The sequence below is a fragment of the Bombus pascuorum genome, chromosome 4 (genome assembly GCF_905332965.1).
Source record: "Bombus pascuorum chromosome 4, iyBomPasc1.1, whole genome shotgun sequence".
NCBI classification, from domain to species: Eukaryota; Metazoa; Arthropoda; class Insecta; order Hymenoptera; family Apidae; genus Bombus; species Bombus pascuorum.
The window spans coordinates 17,354,650-17,377,823 of record NC_083491.1 but is presented as its reverse complement, the minus strand read 5'-3'; the positions used below and the strand labels follow the sequence as shown (position 1 = coordinate 17,377,823).

General features: G+C 29.1%; 8 protein-coding genes across 11 annotated transcripts; 4 read left to right on the top strand and 4 right to left on the bottom strand.

Annotated features, from left to right (window-relative positions):
* The first annotated feature begins 54 nt into the window (after positions 1–54).
* LOC132906369 (large ribosomal subunit protein eL14) lies at positions 55–1,330 on the top strand. The gene is made up of 4 exons (XM_060958504.1): positions 55–185; positions 513–614; positions 858–1,052; positions 1,139–1,330. Exons 1-4 carry the CDS (start codon positions 183–185, stop codon positions 1,286–1,288), a joined length of 450 nt encoding a protein of 149 aa, XP_060814487.1. The 5' UTR covers positions 55–182; the 3' UTR covers positions 1,289–1,330.
* A 354-nt stretch (positions 1,331–1,684) lies between these two features.
* Positions 1,685–3,562, bottom strand: LOC132906340 (KIF-binding protein). Its single transcript, XM_060958455.1, has one exon. It carries the CDS (start codon positions 3,517–3,519, stop codon positions 1,741–1,743), a length of 1,779 nt encoding a protein of 592 aa, XP_060814438.1. The 5' UTR covers positions 3,520–3,562; the 3' UTR covers positions 1,685–1,740.
* A 2,127-nt stretch (positions 3,563–5,689) lies between these two features.
* Positions 5,690–8,232, top strand: LOC132906363 (achaete-scute complex protein T8). The gene is made up of 4 exons (XM_060958497.1): positions 5,690–5,953; positions 6,599–6,767; positions 6,846–7,046; positions 7,118–8,232. Exons 1-4 carry the CDS (start codon positions 5,912–5,914, stop codon positions 7,534–7,536), a joined length of 831 nt encoding a protein of 276 aa, XP_060814480.1. The 5' UTR covers positions 5,690–5,911; the 3' UTR covers positions 7,537–8,232.
* A 326-nt stretch (positions 8,233–8,558) lies between these two features.
* On the bottom strand, positions 8,559–10,015 carry LOC132906359 (DNA repair protein XRCC4-like). Its single transcript, XM_060958494.1, has 2 exons — positions 9,547–10,015; positions 8,559–9,433 (listed from the first exon to the last, which is right to left on the bottom strand). Exons 1-2 carry the CDS (start codon positions 9,676–9,678, stop codon positions 8,651–8,653), a joined length of 915 nt encoding a protein of 304 aa, XP_060814477.1. The 5' UTR covers positions 9,679–10,015; the 3' UTR covers positions 8,559–8,650.
* A 164-nt stretch (positions 10,016–10,179) lies between these two features.
* On the top strand, positions 10,180–12,070 carry LOC132906351 (RAB6A-GEF complex partner protein 2). Of its 2 annotated transcripts, XM_060958473.1 has the most exons (6): positions 10,180–10,421; positions 10,490–10,611; positions 10,749–10,856; positions 10,950–11,099; positions 11,207–11,319; positions 11,403–12,070. In XM_060958473.1, exons 1-6 carry the CDS (start codon positions 10,300–10,302, stop codon positions 11,931–11,933), a joined length of 1,146 nt encoding a protein of 381 aa, XP_060814456.1. In that variant the 5' UTR covers positions 10,180–10,299; the 3' UTR covers positions 11,934–12,070. The 2 variants fall into 2 exon arrangements, with proteins under 2 accessions (XP_060814456.1, XP_060814458.1); XM_060958475.1 differs by lacking the exon at positions 10,180–10,421 and having other exon boundaries at positions 10,739–10,856.
* Positions 12,071–13,242: 1,172 nt separating this feature from the next.
* LOC132906325 (ribosome biogenesis protein BOP1 homolog) lies at positions 13,243–16,820 on the top strand. The gene is made up of 8 exons (XM_060958407.1): positions 13,243–13,613; positions 13,747–14,634; positions 14,697–15,375; positions 15,446–15,655; positions 15,734–16,011; positions 16,079–16,178; positions 16,260–16,455; positions 16,528–16,820. Exons 1-8 carry the CDS (start codon positions 13,503–13,505, stop codon positions 16,679–16,681), a joined length of 2,616 nt encoding a protein of 871 aa, XP_060814390.1. The 5' UTR covers positions 13,243–13,502; the 3' UTR covers positions 16,682–16,820.
* Positions 16,821–17,591: 771 nt separating this feature from the next.
* LOC132906336 (uncharacterized) lies at positions 17,592–20,387 on the bottom strand. 2 transcript variants are annotated; one of them, XM_060958443.1, is made up of 3 exons: positions 19,816–20,387; positions 19,301–19,624; positions 17,592–19,198 (listed from the first exon to the last, which is right to left on the bottom strand). In XM_060958443.1, exons 2-3 carry the CDS (start codon positions 19,534–19,536, stop codon positions 17,728–17,730), a joined length of 1,707 nt encoding a protein of 568 aa, XP_060814426.1. In that variant the 5' UTR covers positions 19,537–19,624; positions 19,816–20,387; the 3' UTR covers positions 17,592–17,727. The 2 variants fall into 2 exon arrangements, with proteins under 2 accessions (XP_060814426.1, XP_060814425.1); XM_060958442.1 differs by having other exon boundaries at positions 19,947–20,387.
* A 184-nt stretch (positions 20,388–20,571) lies between these two features.
* Positions 20,572–23,084, bottom strand: LOC132906343 (protein AATF-like). 2 transcript variants are annotated; one of them, XM_060958458.1, is made up of 3 exons: positions 22,825–23,084; positions 22,152–22,451; positions 20,572–22,086 (listed from the first exon to the last, which is right to left on the bottom strand). In XM_060958458.1, the coding sequence occupies exons 2-3, from the start codon at positions 22,361–22,363 to the stop codon at positions 20,733–20,735; spliced, it is 1,566 nt and encodes a 521-aa protein (XP_060814441.1). In that variant the 5' UTR covers positions 22,364–22,451; positions 22,825–23,084; the 3' UTR covers positions 20,572–20,732. The 2 variants fall into 2 exon arrangements, with proteins under 2 accessions (XP_060814441.1, XP_060814442.1); XM_060958459.1 differs by lacking the exon at positions 22,825–23,084 and adding an exon at positions 22,731–22,805.
* Positions 23,085–23,174: the final 90 nt, after the last annotated feature.

Here is a 23,174-nt window from a genome sequence, read left to right as displayed (position 1 = left end):
AATGCGATTTAATGCTGTAAGTTGAGGAACTATATCCAATATGTATTTGGGGTTTACTTATGCTACATCTAGGGAATTTTATTGTCAGACAATTTTAATAGAGACAACTTACTTTCAACAGTTGATATCATCAATGCTTTATCCGGTTATAGATTATATTGGTCTTTCGTTTCCGGTAAACCATGGTAAGAGAAGTGTGGTTTTAAATTTAGCGTACATTGCATGTATAATTTATAGTATTTATATATAAAGGGTGTTATCTTAATAAGAAAATCTTCTACGTACATTATATAGTTTAATTTACATTTATTTATTTTTGACAATTTGTAAGAAATATAAAAAATTGTTTGATATAACCTTACACTTATCACAGTTTTCGGCCACATGGTATTGTATTTGTGTTGCAAATTATTGTACATACCTATACAGACAATAACTGATATAAAATTCAGTTGTAATATGATAATTGTTTATTATTATTAAAATAATGGGATTGCTTCTTTGTTCAATAGCCGTTCCAAAGGTTTGTAGAATCTGGTCGCGTCGCTTATGTGAGCGATGGCCCGTACAAGGGTAAACTTGTTGCTATTGTAGACATCATCGATCAAAATCGGGTAAGATAATTTTATAAATATGTTATATCTTTTATTAAATGTTAAATTGAGATATTTAATATTGTACAAAATTGTGTTTTTGTTTTTTTAAATAGTAATATAATGATGATCCAATATCTTGATAGGAATTGCCGACTGATATTTAATTGATGTCATTATGCCTTAACTGATGCCAAAATATTTAATCGTTTCCTTTTATAGATATAATAAACACTGTATATTAAACTTTAGTTATGTTTGTAGGTTTTGGTTGATGGTCCTGCTTCAAATGTCCCACGTTGTGAGATGAGGTTAAATGAGCTCCATCTAACTAAATTCCGTATACGTTTCCCATATACTGGATCCACCCGTGTTGTACGTAAGGCATGGGAAGCTGCAAATATTAATGACCTTTGGAAACAGACTATGTGGGCAAGAAAGGTTGAAGCTAAGAAGAAAGTAGGTTTAATAATTTATAAAGAATATGTTCTCATATGTAGTTACATTTTGGGTAGTAACTAAGATACATTTTTATTCGATTTCAGCGTTTGGAACTTAGTGATTTTGACCGCTTTAAGCTAAGAAAAGCAAGACAGATCAGAAACAAAATAAGAACTGTCGCGTTTTACAGATTGAAAAAAAAGGTTAAGAAAGTAAAGGCTACTGGTGCCAGTAAAAAACTGGAGAAAAAATGATTTTTTATTATATGAAATAAATACAAAATTGTCTTATCATAATTACATTGATTATTTTTGCATACCTTTCGTCTACGTGTTAAGAAAATAAATTAAAATTAACTAGGAAACTTTATTAGCAATAAAATTTATTTATTTATAATTTTTCATTGTTTAAAATATGCAATATAAATTTTAATCTGAAAGAAAAATAAAATACATGTAATGTACATTACATTTTTATATCATTCGTATTTATATTATCTATCATAATATTATAAAGGAACTGTTACAATTACGAAAACAGTATTAAAATTTGTTATAACAATAGAGATAAAAGAGATGGAATTGCATCAAAATGCTCTGTAAGCAATTCACAATTTACACAAATAATGTTAAATTGAACAGTTTATTAAATTACGTGTGCATCAATGAAATATAGCTTTATTTAACAATTATTTCTTGTAACATGATTACTTTGATTGATAATGATTTGATTTAAGTACCGATAAATTTACCAATTCTTTGCATAGATTTAATTCTACTTTCATCACCTCAGCTGCTTTAGGATATTTTTCACAATAATCAATTATAAATCTATATGCATTAATACTTTGTTGCGTATTTTGCAATTGGATGTTTTTGTCAGGAGTTATAATTTTATTATACAATTTGCCAAGGTGAAAGTAAGAAAATAAGGCTGGTTGCATTATTTCATCAGGAAATTCTTGTATACCAGAACTAGAATTGTAAATGTGTAAGGAATCGAGAAACGCTTGAAAATTCTTTATGGAACTTTTAGCTAAATAATTAATTTTTGTTAGTGCTTGCGGTGCAGGTTTTTCATCGGACGATCGTAAGCGGTCAAGTTTTATATCAAGAATATCAGAATATATTTCTCCTAATTCAATCCAAATTTGTCTGCATGCAGATTCGTAATACTGAGGGTTTAACTCTTTGATAACATTTTCTAAAATGTCTATTCTCCTTTTGTGCATTTTTGCTTGCCTGTCTTCATGCTCTTCAAAGAATGCCAAATATTTATAAGTTGCAGAAATATCTTGCATAATTAATATATGATCAGATGCATAATTTTCTAAAGTATAATATGTTTTAGCTTGCTCTAACCATTTTTGAACATTTAGAAAGACTAATCTAGCATCTTCAAAATCTAATAAATATTTATCCGTAATCTGATTAGCAATTGACTCTATCTCTTTTTCTAGGACATTAAACCTTAAGTCATCAATTATCTTTGAAGAATCCCTATTCAACTGATCATTACTTTGTTCTGATTCTGTTTTGTGTAAAAGTCTTTCTTTTGATAACATCAGAAGCAAAATTCCATATTTGGCCCAACATCTGGCAACGTCTGCACTTCTATGATTAAAATTTTCCCACTCAGCTGCAAGTGCTTCGCTTTCCCCATTATTTTTAGTTTTCTCTTCCAATATATTTTCATATTTTTGTAATATGTAAACTGCAGCTGCTAAATGATGTCTTGCTTGAGTAAAACTAGCATTTTCCATAAAGTATTGCGACAATGTGGCTGCGTTCAATGCCCAATCGATATAATCTAAATCTTGCATAATGTCATTTTGACCTAATTGTCTGCACAGGGTCATGTGACAATATATTGCAGACTGGCGATGATCTTTCAAGGAATTACATACCTGAGCTAAATAATATAACGTTAAAGTATGAACTTTCTCTAACAAATCTTTAGGACTTAGTTCACATTTAACTTGTTCAATGCCAAAATTCTGGGCCATATTAATAGGGTTTCTACATGAGTTATTAGTATCTATAAAGTCATTGTAGATTTTCTTTGCTTGATCTAAAAAGTCTTTTGCTTTTGTAGGTTGGTTCCATTGGGACCATATAATACCCAACTGATTCAAAGCGCTTAATACTGGTAAGACAGCTTCTGGTTCTAGCTCTTTTTTTTTCAATAATTTTATGCATTTCATGAATTGTTCCTCGCCTGCTCTTAATTCTTCCGTATCAGCATGTAATAAACCAAGATTTAAGTGTACCACAGCAAGCTTTATTATCTCCTCCCCTTTTTCCTCTTCTGGCATATCCATCAAAATGTTAGTCAGATCTACTTCCATCGAGTTTAATATTTCGATTGCCTGATATTTTATTTTATACGGTTCATTTTTCGTTTTGTGTTCTTCAAGATCATCCAATAATTTTCGAACATCCTTGAATTTTGCTTGTATATTTGCAATTTTATCTTTTAACTCCATGCCGTACTGTCTCTAAAACGTAAATACAAAACATTTTCGAGCATGCTCATTAGCTGGCTACATAATGATCTGAAACGTCACAACATGGCGATTTGAACATTTAAACGTAGTTGCATGAATTCGCCTGAATATTTTGATATATTAAGTATGAGATCAATTATTTAAAAATATTTAAACACATTGGTAGATATATTACTGCAATTTATGTGGAATATTACTTTCCGCTAATTAATCAATTTAATAGAAATAGTTGTTAACAGAAATATAGGACTGTTGGAAGTTTTGTTACATTTTTTCTAAACTAAAGTTAATATTTTTAAAGTTAATAAAGTTAAAATTTCTAAAGTTAATAAAAAGAAACGATAATATTTTTTAAATTATATTTCTATTTACGAAAATTTTATCAATTTAATTCAATATTTAATAATTCGAAATAATGATAGATTTCAGAAAAGAAAAATATTTTGTAAAATAATATAATTTTTACAACCACTAGATCCTTATTTAAACATATTCATTCTGACAACAATGACAATTGATAGATATTACGCAATTTGTCATTCTCTTAATTATTGTAACGTTATTTCCAAAAAATCCACGATTATGGTATATTGTTCGTGGGTTATCGCAATTCTCTTATGCCTGCCGCAAGTTCGTAATATTACATGTATATACACATTCTTTGATATTCTCATATTTCTACAAATGTAACATTTTTATATTATTTCGTAATATTTTTATATTTTTGTACCAAGGAATTCTGTCAAACACATGGGAATGTTCGACAACATTTCAAGTTCGTTATGAGAAAATTTGCGTTATTTGATAAGATCTATCTATCATATACATGTATCAGAATGTGCATAAACACGTGGAAATATTATGCTATTGCAGAGTTTGTCAATATAAAAAACTATAAAAGCACCAACTTCCTACAACAAGATTAAGACTTTGATTAATACTGTAAAGCAAACGATAGCATTAATCACTTTATATTTAATTACGAAAACGTCATTTATCGGATATTCGTTTTTCCTTTGTCAATAGTAATAACAATAATAATAATAATAAAATAATAAAAAAAAGGATCATTTGATAATTTGAAGAAATACAATGGTAAGTTAAATAGAATTGCTTACAGAACTAATTTTAACAATCTTCAAGTTTCTGAAAAGTCTCAGAAATTGTATTAATCTCTGTATTTATTTATTACACAATTATGAATTGCGAACTTTTTTAAAGACTTATTTTTCTAAAAAAGACATCTACATTTAAAACAACTTTTTTTCTTTAGATAAAAATGTTTAGAAAAAAATGTCCAAGTTACCATTCCAAAATGCTACAACGTTTTAAATTTAAAGTATACAACGCACTTTCATTTCAATTTTTATATTTCATAGAGGTAATATCATGTTACTATATATATTTTATAACGAAAATATATTTTATAAACGAAAATGAATGCTAAAGATGAGCTAATTGTCAAATGATGCGATTAAGAACTCCTGCGAGAATAATTTAATATATTCGATATCCGGTTGGTCTTCCCCCCAGACACATAAATGCTTAATTTTTCTATAAAGATACAGTTTCCAACGCATTCTAAAAAATGATCGTTATTCTTCGCAATCCGTTATACTTGCATCGTCTGTGTCATTAGTATTTCCATCGAGCGGGCGTCTATTATGTTTCGATGTTTGCATTCCCACTTTTATTCCGATCATCCCAGTGGCTCTCATTTGTCTTGATAAGAAGGAACTCTCGTATTATTTGTCGAAATTAAATAAAAAATTGAATATAAGTTCAAGTATGGCTTTAATGATGATTCTCGGCAATAAAATGTTACAGCCGTTTTTTTACAACGAAGTTTTTTTAAAGTCGATAGTTTTACACAGTTTTATACAATGAGCAATACGTGTCAGCCATCACTATATTTGAGCTGGTTCTGGATAGTTTAACAGAAAAATACTTCCAACCTAATTTCATTAAGTATTAACTAAAGAATATATAATAATACAAAAAAAACTTTTAAAAATATCTTTTCTCCTAAGAATTTAAGCCTAAACCCTTAAAGTTTAGCACAACTTCACTTAAGCAGCTTGTACCCTTGAACTGAAGATCACCCGACTAATGACGATTCTCCATAAATTGAGAATCTCTGTTGGAACACCTGAATACTTAATAAATGGATAAAATTAACATTAATAACGACTGTCTGTGACCGATCCACATCTTATCCAACGACAAACGAGTTCGACAGTCGCGTGTGATATATGCCTTAGGAAAGTTTCTCGAAGAAGGTAGATCGGCAGTACCTTTGGAACTTTCTTGTCCAAATTGTCCCAGGAACGATCAGCCGGTATCTCTATTGATAACTGTTCGATTTTTCGGCATGGACTCGGAGGAATACGGCAACGAATTGTCGAGAAACGAGGTAAAATCCTTCAACCCCTTGCTGACGAGTCCAAAGTCGGAAGTATTGCTACTAGGAGACGTAACTTTATAGGAAATTTTGAGAATTTTCGTTTGGAAAAACTATACTATATAGCATCTTGAAAGTTTCTGTACATATTCATTCATATTTAAAGTTTTAATATTTTTTTGGCAATTAGTATTAGTTATTACTTAATGTATTTAAACTTGCTTGCGGTGTGTTTTATCTCTTCATTTTGCAACTCATAAATGAATTGAAAGTTGTAATATATTTACTTGATTTTAAATGAAGCGAAAACTATATGTGTAAAGAATAATTGTGCGAATTTTCAAACTAACTAGAAAATTTGTTTTTAAGATATTAACGATTGAAATCTCTTTCGAGAAAAGCGCGTTTAAACTCGAGAGCAAGAATTAAACGAATAAACGTTTTTAGATGATTAAACCAATCGATATATACTAGGTAAGAATTTGTTACTTCAAAAAACATTTTTAAAGAAGGAAAGGTAACTTATGAAGATAATTATACTAAGTGAGTCACTTAACTCTGCCATCTTAAGTTGGAAAACTATGAAAGTTGAAATATACCCTATGATCTCCATCTTATAAAATAGAATACTTGAAAACAAATTCTTTTTGTTTTTAGTCAGAAAATGATAGCACTAATGAAGAATGCGCTCATTCGCCTATATTGTTGGATCTAGATAAAAATTCTAAGCAACAGCAAGAAATTTTAAGTCAAGAAGAAAGCTCGCCGTCTAAGATTCCCAACGTCGACCAATATTTGCAGAATCAATTAATAAGACATGGGTCAGGTATAATTTATATCAATATTTAAAAATAATAATTATCAAAAAATAATTAAAAAATAACAACAAAACATTTATGTGTAGAAAATACAAATATATCTCGACGACACTTTGTGAGAAGATCATGGCAGGATGAAAACTTCGAAGATCGTCAACAAAATAACGATCGAGTATTTGTGATAAGAGTTCCTGAACCGGAAGTGATAAACACTCATCCTCATTTAGAAATTCTTCATGAAACCAACATAAAGTCGATCCAAAGAGAACCATCGCAAACTGAGAAAGGTGGAGAAAATAATAAACAACCAAAAATTTAGATATTACTACTATTAAATTAATTTTAGTTTCATTCTCAGATTACAAAAAATCAGCTTGCGACCGTGAACGGACAAGAATGCGTGACATGAATCGTGCTTTCGAACTTCTACGATCGAAGCTTCCGATTTGTAAACCACCCGGCAAAAAGCTTTCGAAGATCGAATCACTTAGGCATGCGATTACGTACATACGACACCTCCAAAGTCTTTTAGAACCACAATACAGTTACCCTCCGAGCGTATCTGAGAGGAGTTACTATGCTAATAGTGCACCAATTACTACAAATACTTCTTTGGATATGCAACATACACCTCGATGGGAATCGTTAGCTTATTGTCGTTACGATTATCATGCACCGTTCGTTAATCCTTCGCTGTCAACGTTATCTTCATCTATTCACCCTCGAGTACAATCGGAACAAAATGATCGACAATTTTTTTACGAAGCGCGACATTAATACACTCGCAATGAAATTACCATTGATCTTCTTAAGATCTTTCAAGCAGAAATGGCGTACAAATTCAATCTCTACAACAAGAAATGGATATTTAATTAAAAGTAATTAGTAAACCATAATTATCGTATTGAATACTTTATGTGCCTGGTATGAAGTTTCTAGTACGGACCTTATAGGAGAGGGAATGAAATACGCTTATTTAACGCATCTCTACAGAAGACCTTTGCATAGGTTATTGTATTAGCCCTAGAGTGCAAGCTCTCAGGACCATCTGGTTAGACCATATGCCATACTCTGCTGCTTCTGTAAATTCAACGAAAATCGAAGACGGAGAAAATGAAAATTTTCTACTATTTACTGAAATCCATGCATGCCTTATGATGAGTGAAATTAACTCTGAGGGGTTATGATATATTCACCCGTAAGAACCGCTGAGTTAAGTAGCCGGTTTTTCACTTGCATTGAGTACGACGATAATTAATATTTAATTAAACATCTAAATATTTTGGATTTCCATATTTAGGAGGATTTTTAAAGAATATTTAGAGATGATTTTTATGAAACGAAAGTAATCGTACCACCGCGCATCGCTGATAAATTAATCTTTTTCGAATAAATAATTTTTGGTAATTTTACGGAATTGAATAGGAAAAAAGAAGTTTTACATATTCCGGTTTATTGAACTTGTTTTTACTTTTAGAGGATAGTACAATATTTTATAAAATTTAATAAAGTAGTTTTTCCTTTTCTAATACTCCCTCTTTTAAAAGGTAGTAAAAGAAATTTATTCAATATGTATATTACAATTATGTAATTAATTACAAAATTCATATACACCAAACTCAATCTTACTTTTAAAATATCACTGTATGTACTTACAGCAATATTATATGTTGTATAATATTTACATTAATAGTTCATATATACTTTATACATTATTAAGTTAAAAATATTTTATATAAAGATCTTAAGTTAAAATAGTTAAATAATTAAAATAATTTAATGAATTAAGTTTCATTAAATTAAGAAATACTAATTCCAATTATTTATTGCACAATCTGTGTTTTAAAATATGTACAATTGTAAATAAAAGTTATAAATAGATCAACTTGCATTATTGAGAAAATAATTCTTCCTCAGATTCTTCTTCAACAAAATTTAGATTACTTCTTGACTTCTTAGGACTACAACTTTTTTCTTCATTCTTATTCATTTCTTTTGCATACTCATCTGGAGTATGTACCTCATTTCTTGCATAATCTTTACTGGTTGATGCCTTAGGAATTATTTTATCAGCAACAATATGATTTGTTTTTTCACTTTCCTGGATATTTTTTGGGCTATTATAATTAGGTAACTTTCTTTTGCTAACTTTGATAATTGTGGAAATATCTTTTACAGTTTCATCTTCTTTCTCAGATTCTTCATCTGTACATGCATCAAAAACTGATTCTTTAACATTTTCTTTCTTTTTTATAGCATCTTGTAATTCTTTAATTTTCTTTTTCTTTGAATTTAAAACTACTATAAACTTCTTATAAAGATCCTGTTCCATAGTAATTTTGATTTGTATTAATTTTTCTATCTTTGAATTTATTTCTTTATTTACATTTATTAAATTTTTATTTTCTTCTTCTAATAGTGTCATCTTATCTTGAATGTTTTGATAAAATTTCAGCAATTGTTGAAAACTTTCCCTTACTTGGAAATCTGAAACAACACACAATTCAATTCTCCCAAGGGTCCATAAATCACTTTTCCATTCTAAAATTTTGTCTTGGAGGAAAAACTGAATTTCTGTATCTTTCCCACGAAGTATTTTCTTCGTCTCTTCGATATACTTATCAGATGATTTAGATAATTCATTAGAAAAATCATTTATATTTTTGGTGTTCATCTACAATGTAATTTGTTTGTTAATTATTTTCAATTAAAAAATAACAAAACATATTTTTTAGGACTTACATTAATTAAATTCAAATTTTAAATTTCTTTGATTCGTAAACTAACCTCGCCAGTTAACGGTGACATTGTTGAATTTAACAGCATTACTTTAAAATGTAAATTAAACCATTCTACGTGAAGTGTATAATATTTGTTATCAATTTGATTAAAAATTTCACATGCCGTTATTTTTGTCATTGCAATTATATGTAATTATTATTAAATAGGTTATGTCATTTAAAGCAAAAAATCGATTGTAATATTAAAAAAATAAATAGCATTTTGACAATAAGTTGTATCACTGTAACGAGTGCTTCTGATAACCAATAATATCAATAACTACATGTTGGATTATCAAATGAAGATAAAGCATATGAACAGCAAGGAAAAAAAACATATCAAGGAACGGAGATGTAAGTACACATATTTTGATTGTAAACTGACATTTAAGTTTTCTGTATTAGGTCGTGTAGCTGTGTGTAACGTGTATAATAGTATGTATTGGTTCTTTCATGTTCATATAGTTCTAGACTTAGATTAATGCTTGGAATCTTAAACGTCAAAATAGAATATGGACAAGTAAAGTGGTGAAATAATGTTTAAAATATTCATTTTATAAATTGAAAATATATGTATGAAATTTATTTTGAATTTCGTTTGATATAATTGAATAAAACAATTGACTTATTATACAATTTTAATATGTAGTATAAAATATTATGAAACAAATTTTTGATATGAATTAATATATTCCAGAAAACGAGTAATATATTGTGAGATTTATTTAAATGTATATTCATAATTTTTATAATAAAAATTATGATTGAGATAACAGCAAAACTAATTAGAGGACCTGTATATTTTTCTGGTGAAGTTATAGAATGTTTGGTCACATTTAGTAATCCATTAAATCCAATTCATCAAATATCTCAAAGTCATAGGTAATATGTAATTTATTTATTTATATTAAAGAGCTAAATTTTTACATATAAATTATAACCTTTTCTAGTGATATTTTTGAGAGTCTCGCATGGGCTAGTGCACAAGTTCATTGCCAATGTTCCACAAATAATAAAATTGTTTTCTCAGAGAGGCTGAACATGACAGCACAATTAGCAGCTATTAATGCAAGTAAGTCTATGGTATTTTAAAATAATTATTTCTAATTGTTGTATGAAGAAATATAGAATTTCTTTCTTTGATTTTAATTATTTTAAATGTAACTTTCTAATTCATTCAGTTTGTTTTTTATAACAAGTGTTTTGCAGATACAACCTTTGCACCATGGCAACAGGATAATGGTCATGTTGTTCTAAATACAAAGCCAAAAATTTTATTTTGTGACTTAAGATTATCTCCTGGTGAAAGTAAAACATGTGAGTATTTAATTGGAACTTGGACATATTATAGACCAAAAATATGATCAAAATTATATAAATAAATTTTTGTTTAATGTTTAAATTTTGCAGATATTTATCGGGAGACAATTCCAAGCGATGCACCTCCATCTTATAGAGGACATGCAGTAAAGTATTCATATAAAATCACAATTGGAACACAACGAGTAAACACAGCTATAAAGCTACTTAGAGTTCCATTCAGAGTACTTTCTTTGAGTGGTAGTATATTATCTAATTTTATAATTTTAATAATTTAGCACTACTTCTACTAAATCACTGCAGAAAAATTGTGACTGAAGTTGTTGCTTTTATTCATGAATTTATAGAATTGCCTGAAGTAACTGCTTGTAATGATAGTGTTGACTTGAGTCCAAATAATCCATTCATGGAAACACAACACAGAGATACTCCATTAGATGTTGCGCTACAAACTCTTCAGGTTTATTAGTTTTTTTTTTTACACAAAAATTTATATTTGTTATATAAATGCAGTATTAATTAATATTATATTTTTACATTTAGAATTTAACAGCTAGGCGCAGTCCAAATTTTTATAATATTACAAACGGACGTGGGCGCGTTGTAAGATTTTGTCTTTTTAAAAATTCGTATAAACTTGGAGAAGACATAGTTGGAACGTTTGATTTCTCGAATGCTACCGTTTCTTGTGCGCAAGTATCTGTTGCGTTGCAATCAGAGGAACATATTTCAGAGGAATACAGACGAGGAAAGGTGTCAACACCAACTTTAGTCAGTTATAACAAACACCACGAAATGTGTATGGGTTTAAAATATTCCCATTTGGTATTACCCATACCATTACACGTAACACCAGATTTTACTACTGATTTAATGACACTAAAATGGAGACTACACTTCGAATTTGTTACGACTTCCAAATTAGTAGAAGTGCCCAATAAAAGTACTGTTAACTGGCAAGGACCATTGATCTTGGATGTTGAAACGATGACATGGGATTTACCTGTTCATATTCATCCAACAACTACGCCACCTAATACTGCACAACAAACTAGATATAATACAGTGATATAACAAATTGTGAAATTTTGTTATATTGGAAATTCACAGAGGTTTATTATTTTTCATTAATAGTTGTTAAGCCATGCATTTTCTTAATTATTGATATAATAATATCGAAAAAATAATGTATATTGAAAAGCGTAAATAGACGAAGTGTTTCATTTATGTAACATGAATTTATCAGAGCAAATCATTTGGCAACAAATAATTCATATATTTTAAATATTCTATTCACACAATAATAAAGAATCTTGTAAATGCATGTAAATGCATTTTTTGCATATATATAAATTGTTTATTTAATATTTAGTCAACCGCATGCATCACAGTGAGCTATACATTTCCACCACTTCTGATAAGCCAACTTATACGCTGTTCACCACACATTTTTCCAAGTATCAAGGACTAATATTCACTACTTAAAAAACAAAGAAGTCTAAAATTATTTAAGTGATTAATTATATTTTGCGGTAATAATTTTATTTAGCGATTTCACATATTGTTTATATAAAACATCAAATTAAAGGTATATAACAATTATCTTTTGTAGATTATGCAAAAAATATAGGTAAAATTAAAAACATTAAGGATGACTAAACATAAATAACACGACTTGAACATGAAATTAAAAATTCATAATTTTAATATTTTTTTATAGTGTAGTATTGTTCAATTATAACTTTATTTAGTCATAACTGATATTGTAACTTTTTAATTAATTTTACCACCACTAAATTGGTGTATTTTATTATATACTGTACTGTACTTTATAAAAGCGGAAAAAGTGGTGCAATTAATTGGGAACAATTTCAGGTAAACAATAATTGATAATAACAACAGAAAAAGGAAAACGCGCTGCTAAAGTCAAAAAGGGAGATCTCTCCGTTCGGTCACGCAGTGATGTTCTTTACAAAGGGGAGATCTCCTTATTCGGTTGGCTAAGTGTTAACATTCACAAAATGAAAATTTTATTAATTGCACTTTGGATTTTATTGTGTTTAATAAAAAGATATTAAACTTTTTTGTAAGCAATTAATAAATATAATTATTGTCAATTAAAACTGACTTGTTAATTTATTCTTATCAAATTAATAAAATGGAGAGGAAGTAGACAATGTCATTTTATAGAAGTGAATGACAAATTCATATATTAAATAGATATTTATTTCTCACATAACCTTTAATTCGTGAAAACTTTCCTGAGACAGTATTCTTAGCACAAATTTAGCTTAACGCCTCACTTCTTTAAGCACATGCACTCGACCTATTCTAACGTATTGCGCTATTCAGTCTTTCTTATTACTCTTGTTCTGCAAGGCTTCTTCAGCTCATTGCTACGGTTTCTGAATTTTCGAAACGGTTAGCCAATCAGTTGTGAGCGTGCAGCTAGTTGAATCTTTGAACGCGAAGGTGTCTCGCTTTAATATCGGCGAGAAGAGCGCCAAAATCTCTTTCCCTTGTCCGAAGAACTCATACATATTATTTGATAGTTCACATTCTCATATAACTAAATTTAAAGTACTCGACAGCACGTGAAACATACATAACCTCATTATTACTTGTATACATACGAAGAAGAAGATGAAGAATCAACGAAAAACTTCAAAGAGGAAGCTAAATAACATAAAAACTGCAAATAATGTTAGAGAAGGAGAAACGGATTCACCGAAACCTACATTCGAAGAAGAATCGGTAACATTTCTTCTATCGATATGTTCTAACCTATAAGAAAACATAACCAGATTGCTTAAATTATTATTAAATATATGTACTTCGAAAATGTTATTTATTATTTATATTTCATGACACGAAAAATATTATTTAGGATTCAGGTACTGAAGATTTATTGTCTGCTGAAGTAAATAACAATGATGAAAGTTCAGATGAAGAAATAAATGAAAATGAAGATATTCCTGTATCAGACACTGAACAAGATCCAATTGTCTTTAAATCTGATGATGAAGAAGATGAATTAAGCTTTCAGACAGATTCAGATGATCTTGGTCTTGATGAAGATTATTCTGAAAGTGAAGAAGAAAATATTTCTTTTGATGAAAGCGAAGATGAAAATTTGAAAAAGAAAAATGAAAATTCTGAAACTCCCTCAACATCTAAAGATAATGAATTTGTAAAAATAAAAAAAGGAGGATCTTCTATGTTTAATATTAATAATAGAAATATATCTAATACACTACAAACTAAGAAACAAAGCAAAACTCTTATAAATAAAATGAATAAATCAGACGAATCAAATACTGGTAAAGATATACAAAAAGGTAAGGTACAAAATAAAGAAAATTTAAAATTGGATTTAGAAAAATGTAAAGAAAGGAGTACTAAGAGGAATACAGAATCTAATATACACAATGAAAATGCAAATAATGATAAGTTAGTAACAGATCAACAAGTAGATGAATATGAATATGATAGTTCTGATGAAGAAGATATTCGTAACACAGTTGGAAACATACCAATGAAGTGGTATGATGAATATGATCATATTGGCTATGATTGGGATGGTAAAAAAATTATAAAACCTCAAAAAGGTGACCAGTTGGACAATTTTTTGAAAAGAATGGAAGATCCTGATTTTTGGAGAACAATTAAGGATCCTCAGACTGGACAAGATGTTGTATTAAGTGAAGCAGATATAGATTTGATTACAAGGATACAAAAACGAAAAATTCCGGACATAACTTTTGATGAATATGCTGTAAGTATTTTTCTAATTTATTAGTGATTCAGGAATTCCATTTTTATGTTATTATCTTACAGCCATGGGTAGAGTGGTTTACTTCAGAGGTGATGAAGACACCATTACGTAAATTTCCTGAACATAAACGTTCATTCTTACCATCTAAATCAGAAGCTAAAAAAGTATCAAAATTAGTTCATGCACTTAAGATGGGTTGGATAAAATCAACAGCGGAATTAAAGAAAGAAAGGGAGAAGAAGAGAAATGAACCACAATTTTACATGTTGTGGCAATCAGATGATCAAGCTGAAGAAATGCGTAGAATTCATAAACATATTCCACCACCAAAAAGGCATTTACCTGGACATGCAGAAAGCTATAATCCTCCTCCAGAATACTTATTCGATAAAAAGGAACTGAAAGAATGGAATAAATTACAGACAACACCATGGAAACGAAAATTACACTTCATTCCACAAAAATATAATGCTCTCCGTGAAGTACCTGCCTATCCTAAATATGTTAAAGAAAGATTTCAAAGATGCCTAGATTTGTACTTGTGCCCTAGAGCATTGAAAATGAGATTAACAATAGAACCAGAAGCCTTAGTGCCTCAATTGCCAAGTCCAAAGGATCTACAACCTTTCCCTACAATAATGTCTATGGTATTTAAAGGTCACACAGATATGGTGAGAAGTATTACAGCTGAACCAATGGGACAATATATAGCTTCTGGTGGTGATGATATGAACTTAAAAAGTAAGTATATCTTCTATGAAATATTATGAAATATTATACGTTATATATAACAGTGTTCATTGTTTTATAGTATGGGAAATAGCAACAGGCAGATGTGTAAAAACAGTACCATGTGGGGGGATAATTAGATCTGTAGCATGGTGTCCAAATCAATCTTTATCACTTATAGCAGTAGCTGCAGATAAAAAAGTTCTATTAATAAATCCTAGTGTTGGAGATCATTTAATTACTAACAAAACAAATCAATTATTAGAAATAGTACCTCAAAGTGATGTTATAGGTATTGTAAAATATAGTTTCTATACAATACTTTGTAAAAATACTTTATAGAAAAAGTATACTTGTATCTTTGTTACAGTAAGTGAAAGAGTGAAAACTGCTGTTCAGTGGGAACAAGCAGAAGGTGAATATTGGACTAATGGAATTAGGGTAATTTTAAATCATTTCAAAACAGTAAAACAAATAACTTGGCATGGTAAAGGTGATTATTTTGCCACTGTTATGCCAGATGGTCAAAACAGATCTGTCTTAATAAATCAATTATCAAAAAGAAGATCTCAATTGCCTTTCACTAAGTCAAAAGGTTTAATACAGTGTGTCTTGTTTCACCCAATTAGGCCCTATTTATTCGTAGCGGTAAGTAGAAAATAATATAAATTGAACGTAAAATTCTAAATATATAATTGTAATAAAATAATTGTAGACTCAACGAAATGTTCGAATATACGATTTAATAAAACAGGAAATGATTAAAAAATTGCTATCAAACTCGCAATGGATATCATCAATGACAATACATCCAGGTAAGACTGGACATTATATGAATATAATGTAAGTACTTAAATCATTATTATTTCGTTTAATAATCGTACTTATATTTCCAGGAGGTGACAATATTTTAGTAGGCACATACGACCGTAAAATGCTTTGGTTTGATCTTGATTTAAGTACAAAACCTTATCAGACATTACGTTTACATGGTACAGGCGTTCGCAGTGTTGCATTTCATAAGCGATATCCACTTTTTGCATCTGGTGCTGATGACAGAGGTCTTATTGTTTCCCATGGAATGGTGTACAAGTAAGATAACTTACATTTATAATTATTTGACCATCTTTCATTATGTACTATTTATTTCATAATGTATTTCAGTGATTTATTGCAAAATGCATTAATTGTACCACTTAAAAGATTATGCAATCATGAATCTTATAATGACTTTGGTATTTTGGACGTGATGTTTCACCCTATCCAACCATGGGTATTTTCTGCAGGTGCAGATTCAACAATACGAATGTATACTTGAGTTGTATATGTATTTATAGTTTTAGTTAACAAATAATGCAATGAAACAAATATTATTATGTTACATAACGTAGAAATTTTTTTATGAACAATTATTTAGAACTATAAAAATTAGAATAAATTCTTTTCCAAATATTTTATTTTGTGCGTGAATTTGAAATGTAACTTTTGTATTCTAATCCTTTACAAAAAGTAAACATGTAGGAACTTTTGTATCGTAACAGGATAAAATACGATAGTATAATTACGATAAAAAATTATGAAAGATTATACAATAAATATTCTATAATCAAAATAATAAAAAATTTATCTATTCTTATACATCAAAATTTACATGATTTATAAAGGCTTGATATCTAAATGCATCTTAAATTAAAAATCAGATAAATCTTTTAAATATATATAACGCACTTGCGAAAGATCTAAGACTAGTTTCTACGTATGTAGAAAGAAGTTTAAAAATTTTAAAAGAAAAGATCGTTTCCATTAGTAAAGTTATCAATAAATGAGTTCGAAATGTACAAAAATTATAAGATGTAAAAAAGTTATGTAACCGAATACTTTATCAAATTTGAATTTTTATGTAGAAAGTAATTTTCTGTTTAATAAACATCGAAATAGATCTTGAAATGTATATTACTGAAGTCTCTAGTTTACCAACAGTAAACTTATTTAAAAATTATATTGCACATGACAATGATAATAATTTCGTTTGTAAATGAGTAAAAAATAATTTTTTTAACGTTTGGTTTGCACAACAGAATTTCGTATTAATTTTGTATTTATAATTTTTATATTTTTGATTGAATTACTAATGATTATTTAACATCCCGATTTCTGACTTACTATATAATCATAATTTACTAACAAATGTTAGGCTAGAACGAAATATTCGATGATTCACAAATAAAGTGAATATGACATACAAAATATCCTAAAGGTGTATAAATTAAGTTTCTCACTATCACCTTTTACATGTAATCAACAAATTTAAAAATAATGCACGTATTCATATACATACATACATACAAACACATATGCGTACGTTTAAGAAGATGGTGGTGAATGACCCAAACATTGCCACTCAGGCTCTCCACATTCGCAAATACGACCAGCATGTCTAACTTGAAAAACTGTTACTATACCCCTGCTGTCATCGAATCTACAAGTGATGTGTAAATCATGAATTAAGAAAGTATAAAATTGGCTACCCCATCTTTGTCTCAAGTATACCGATCGAGGATCTTCGCGAAGTACATTTTCAATGGCTATTTTTTGGTCATTTATTTTAGTTCCTAAAATCTCGTTTAATTGAATCAAAGCACGATCGTTAAATACTACACATAGAGGTGTTCGAGGTCTCGATATCCATTCTGGTATTCTTATCTCCGAAGAAATATTAGTTCCCGATTCTCTGTTCTCAGCGTTTCTCGATTCAGAAGAGAATACTAAATGTGTGTCTCCACTGTCTGGTAAGCTATTGTTTGACATTGTTCTTATTACTTGATTCGGTAAATGTTGTGAAGGAGTAAGAATTTGTGATTCTAATCCTTCTTCTCCATCAGGAGCTTCGCGTACCCCCATCCTTACAGGAGAATTATCAATTCTCGAATTTAATGATCGTCGATGAATTAAATCTATATCTGTACCACAAATGGTATTTGGTCCATCAGCTCCATCTAAAAGTCTAGACCGAGAAGCATGTGTTTCTGTGTAATTAGATCCCATGTTTCTTGATCCATACGTTGGTTCGATATTAGTACGACCATTTACGTTAATATTTTGTAATCTATTATTTATATCTACTAAACTTTCTGGTTGTTCCACATTAGACGAAAGTACGTTATGTCCTATTATATTCAAACTTGTCCGCGGATCAGACAGAGTGTCGGAAAATGTATGAGCAGTTCTATGTATATCGGTTACATCTATGCTATGTTGTAGTGCGCTATTATTGTGCAAACTGATATCATTTAATTCAGAAAAATGTCTCATACTGGAATAACTTTCAATGTTTGAATTTCTTTGGAACTCTTCAGCTTGTAACCTTAAAGCAATTTCTTCGTCTCTAGAAACATCTGCCTCTTGATTTGCTTTGTTAATAACTTTTCTATAATAAGATTCCGAAAGTAAACTTCTTGTTTCATCTCCAAGACTAACATTAGTAGTGAATGTGTCACATGTTTGATTTCTGGCAGTTTCTTCTATGCACTCAAATGCATCATCTACATTAGATTCTTGTGATCTGTTACTTAATTTCTCAAAATATATAGGGCTATCATACTGTGGTATATAAGGTTTTATATCTAGCACGGGTGATTGATCAACCATATCTACACCTTCAAAATAAATTGTATGATTTTCTATTGTTGTAATTTTTACTAAACTCAAACCTATTGGACATGGACGGTGTGGAGAACGTGTAGAAAATACACCTGTTTTTGTACCATTTAATCTTGGTGGTGCAACTTTGGCACGAACATGTGTTGAATCATTCCTATGAAAGTAGAATAGAACCCTATTGAGAGAAAAATAATTTTGTATTAATTATTTAGGGATAAATAAAATTAAAAAAAATTGTTTACTATAAACTATTTGCTTATTAAATAGATTATCTTACCACATATGTGAGAAATCTTGTAATCCTTCAAGTGCATGATCAGGATTAGTAAATATTGAATTATATAATAGCAATTTTCCTGGTACTTTTCCACAGACTCCAGTTTGTCTAGGTGTACCACGTTTACTAGGAAACCAAGTAGATATTACTCCAATTGGTTTTAATTTTAGGGTATCATCATCTGTACTAGTGCTAGGTTTCACATCATCTGGACCTATAACTTTTGCATCAGACATAGATGGTCCATTTCTAAATGATTCCAAAAGACGCTTTATGCTGTCAACATCTTTTTCATGTATATATCGAAGACTCTTTATTTGTTGTCTGTGGAAATTACAATTAATACAATAAACTGTCACATATTAGTAAAAATAAAATTTTAATAAGGTATAAAATATAATATGAATTTAATAAATTTTTAACTTTAATAAAAATTGTAATATTTTTAATTATATCGTTTATTTTACGTATGTGTAATAGTCATACACTCCATGTATACACGAACACATACATACACATAGTTATATGTACACTACAAATATGTAAGTATACAGAAAACAGCATGTTTGAGTAGAACTTGTTGATATCTCTGAGTAATTCTTTGAACTTATAAAGATAGGATGGGACAGAAGAATGCAAATAATACCTTAAATTATTAATTTCTTTTCTGGCTATATTTAACTGACCAAGCAAATATTTAGTGCTAAAATCTGAATTTTGACAAGCAGAATCCATAACTGCTCCTTCGAGCGAAATCGCCGGTCGAATTAGGTAGAATGAAACGAAATAGACATGAACCACGGGTCAACTAAATACAATAGTGAGACTACCGCTTCTAAAGCTTGACGTAGTTGATTAAGAAAAGAACGGATATAGAGGAGACACACAGTGATGCATTTGCATTAAAAAATTGAACAAAATTATTTTTGTACGTAAATTACGTTTAATTGATGCAGTTTATTATTTTGACACGAAATAGATAGAGGGCGCAACTCTGTTATATGAAAAAATATGCAAAATATACCTGCAGGTTATATAGGTAGTCACGTTTACATTAAATATTTTATACTTAACTGCCTGATGTTCTCCTTATAAATATAATAAAAAAAATGAATATGTTCAATCTGTTTATAATGACTTTAAATCAATTAATATATTAAATTTACTTTATTTACTAAACAAAATTATATATATACAACATTTTGTTGATAAGACTAAGAAAAATAATATTCAAATGAACATCATTAAGTATAAAATTTTAAACACTCCTATATTATTATATACACAATAAACAAATTTTTTTTATTTATTTTATTGCATAATATTAACTATAATTATTTTTGCCTGTATTTCATTATCAAATTTCTGTAAATCTTATAAAATATTTTTGACTAAAATATATAAAATTAACATTTTATTAATTGTCCTAAACTTAACGACCAACTTCTACATTTGGCGGTTTAATTTTGCCAAATAAAGAATTATATAATTCATCCTTTGCATGATCTGTCCATGTATCATTTATTGTAATAGGAGCCATAAAGTTTACTAACTTATTATGTACATTATAACGTATTCTTCTACCTTTAGTAGCTCTTGTATCTATTTTTCTTTTCATTTTTCGCCTCATATTCTGTAATTTTATCCATTGTTTACTAAGTTGTATAGGATCAGTAATATCAGATGATTTATATTCAATTAAATCTCTTAAAAGTTGATGATAGAAGTCATCATCATCGTAAATTTCAGAATCATATTCTTGAATTCTTCTACCATCACTATCTTCTGTTACTTGTTCCTTACCAACAATTTTATATTCTGAACGTTTCAATCGACTTTTTTTAAGCAACTTTTCCTTATCATTTAGAGCGAATTCAATTTGTTTCAGAGTTGTTTCACTCATACCTTTATTTAATTTACCACTAGTTATCCTTATCTTTTCATTCCATTTTTGTACAACAGAATTTCTATATTCTATATATGATTTGTGATTATCATTTAATATCTTTTCATAGTCCTTAAGTTTCAATTTTTTGTTAAATACATTCTTGTTAAAGGTTTCTTTATATTTGTCTGAAATTGTATCTTTATCTTCATTTTCATTCTCTGTATCCGAAAGAATTTCTTCATCCATTGGATCTTCTGTATTTGCTATTTCATCTATGCTTTCTTCAGCTTTCCTTTTTTTATTAGACATAGATAAATTTTTTGTTTCGGGGTATTGTTTTAAAAAGAAAGTTTGCAACTGTAACATATTATTTATTAATATTTTCAACTTATCTTTTACTTCGTCAGCTGTTTTTGTGTATTCTGCATCCATTTTAAAATTTTGATAAACATCATGCTGAGGCATTTGATTACTCGTAATTAAACATTTTTGTAATTTTATTCTTATTTCTAACAAATTTTCCCAAAGCTTTAATTGATTTCTAACACAACTACCTTTTTCTATATCTGCTCTTATATTTATATGTGATATTGTCTTGATATCTGTCTCCTGTTTTGTAAAAAGAACATCCTTACTATCTTCATTTTCAGAATCTTGTTCTAAATTCATTTTACTGTCATAACTCATTTCTTCATTTGAATGATCATTTTCATTATCCTCCATATTGCTATCATCATCTTCCGTATCTTCTTCATTATTACTGTTGTTGATATCATCACTTTCTTGCTCCATACTATTCATTTCTTCATCTTCACTTTCTGACGTGCTTTGTACAACAGAATCTTCATCATCATCATCCTCATATATATCTTTTCTTGAAACTTTTTTACCTTTATACCTATAGTAAAGAAATAATGATCCCATTAAATAATTCTATAATAAAATTAAAATAAAATTTCATACCTTTCGTCCACTTGATCCAAGAGATCCACATTTCGTCTACGTATCTCCGAAATTTGGAAATTACTATCTGAATTATCACTTTCATCATAACGATCAACTAGTTTTGCTTTCGTGTCTTCCGTTTCATCATCGGAATTAAAAGTTACTGGTGTTGTAGTAACTAATGAATTCACTTTGTCTGCTAACGTTTTCTTCTGTGCTTTTAAAGCCATTGCTTTGGTCAAACAAACGTGAATTAATTCAACTATAAATGATAAATTTTAGCACGTGCACCTTTCTATACGGGTTGATAAACATAACCTATAATAACATAACCTATAATTGTTATATCATCGATTATAAAATTTCATTGAAGTCTGTATACAATATATTTATATTTTATTTTTAGTAATTGTTAATTAATAGCAAACTAATAATATTATCCGGACTCATGTACATACTACTATGTACTGTACATATATACTGTGCACATGAACAACGGATAACATTTCCATGACTATACTATTACCTATATTGTACTCACAGAGACATAAGAATAGAGTGCGCGACGGAGTCATGTCAAATCATATCATATGTTACCGTGAAAGTAGATGCGATATACGAATAGAAAGAAAACATTGCATATAAGCCCGTTCTATCCTTGTTCGATCAGACGTGCATACTGTATACTTACGCCATTCTTTGATCAGTGTTACGCTTTATATTTACTGTACGAATGTGCATGCTTATTAGACAAGGACACAAAAGACCTCTGTGAAACGTTCCCTTTCTATTTCAATATCGTTTTTTCAGTTCCCTCACGTATTATATCTTTACACTTGGTTACACGATATATCTCTATGACTGTGCTCAGTAGCAGACTATATCACAACTCGTATAGTAGTATGTACAACTGTACTAAACTGTATTATACAGTATTCTAGTGTTCGATACTGAGGAATGGATATATCACTTGTAACAGTGGCAAATATGAAGATGCTCAAGAATATAGAATTCGAAAGCTATATATTTTTGGAAATTTAC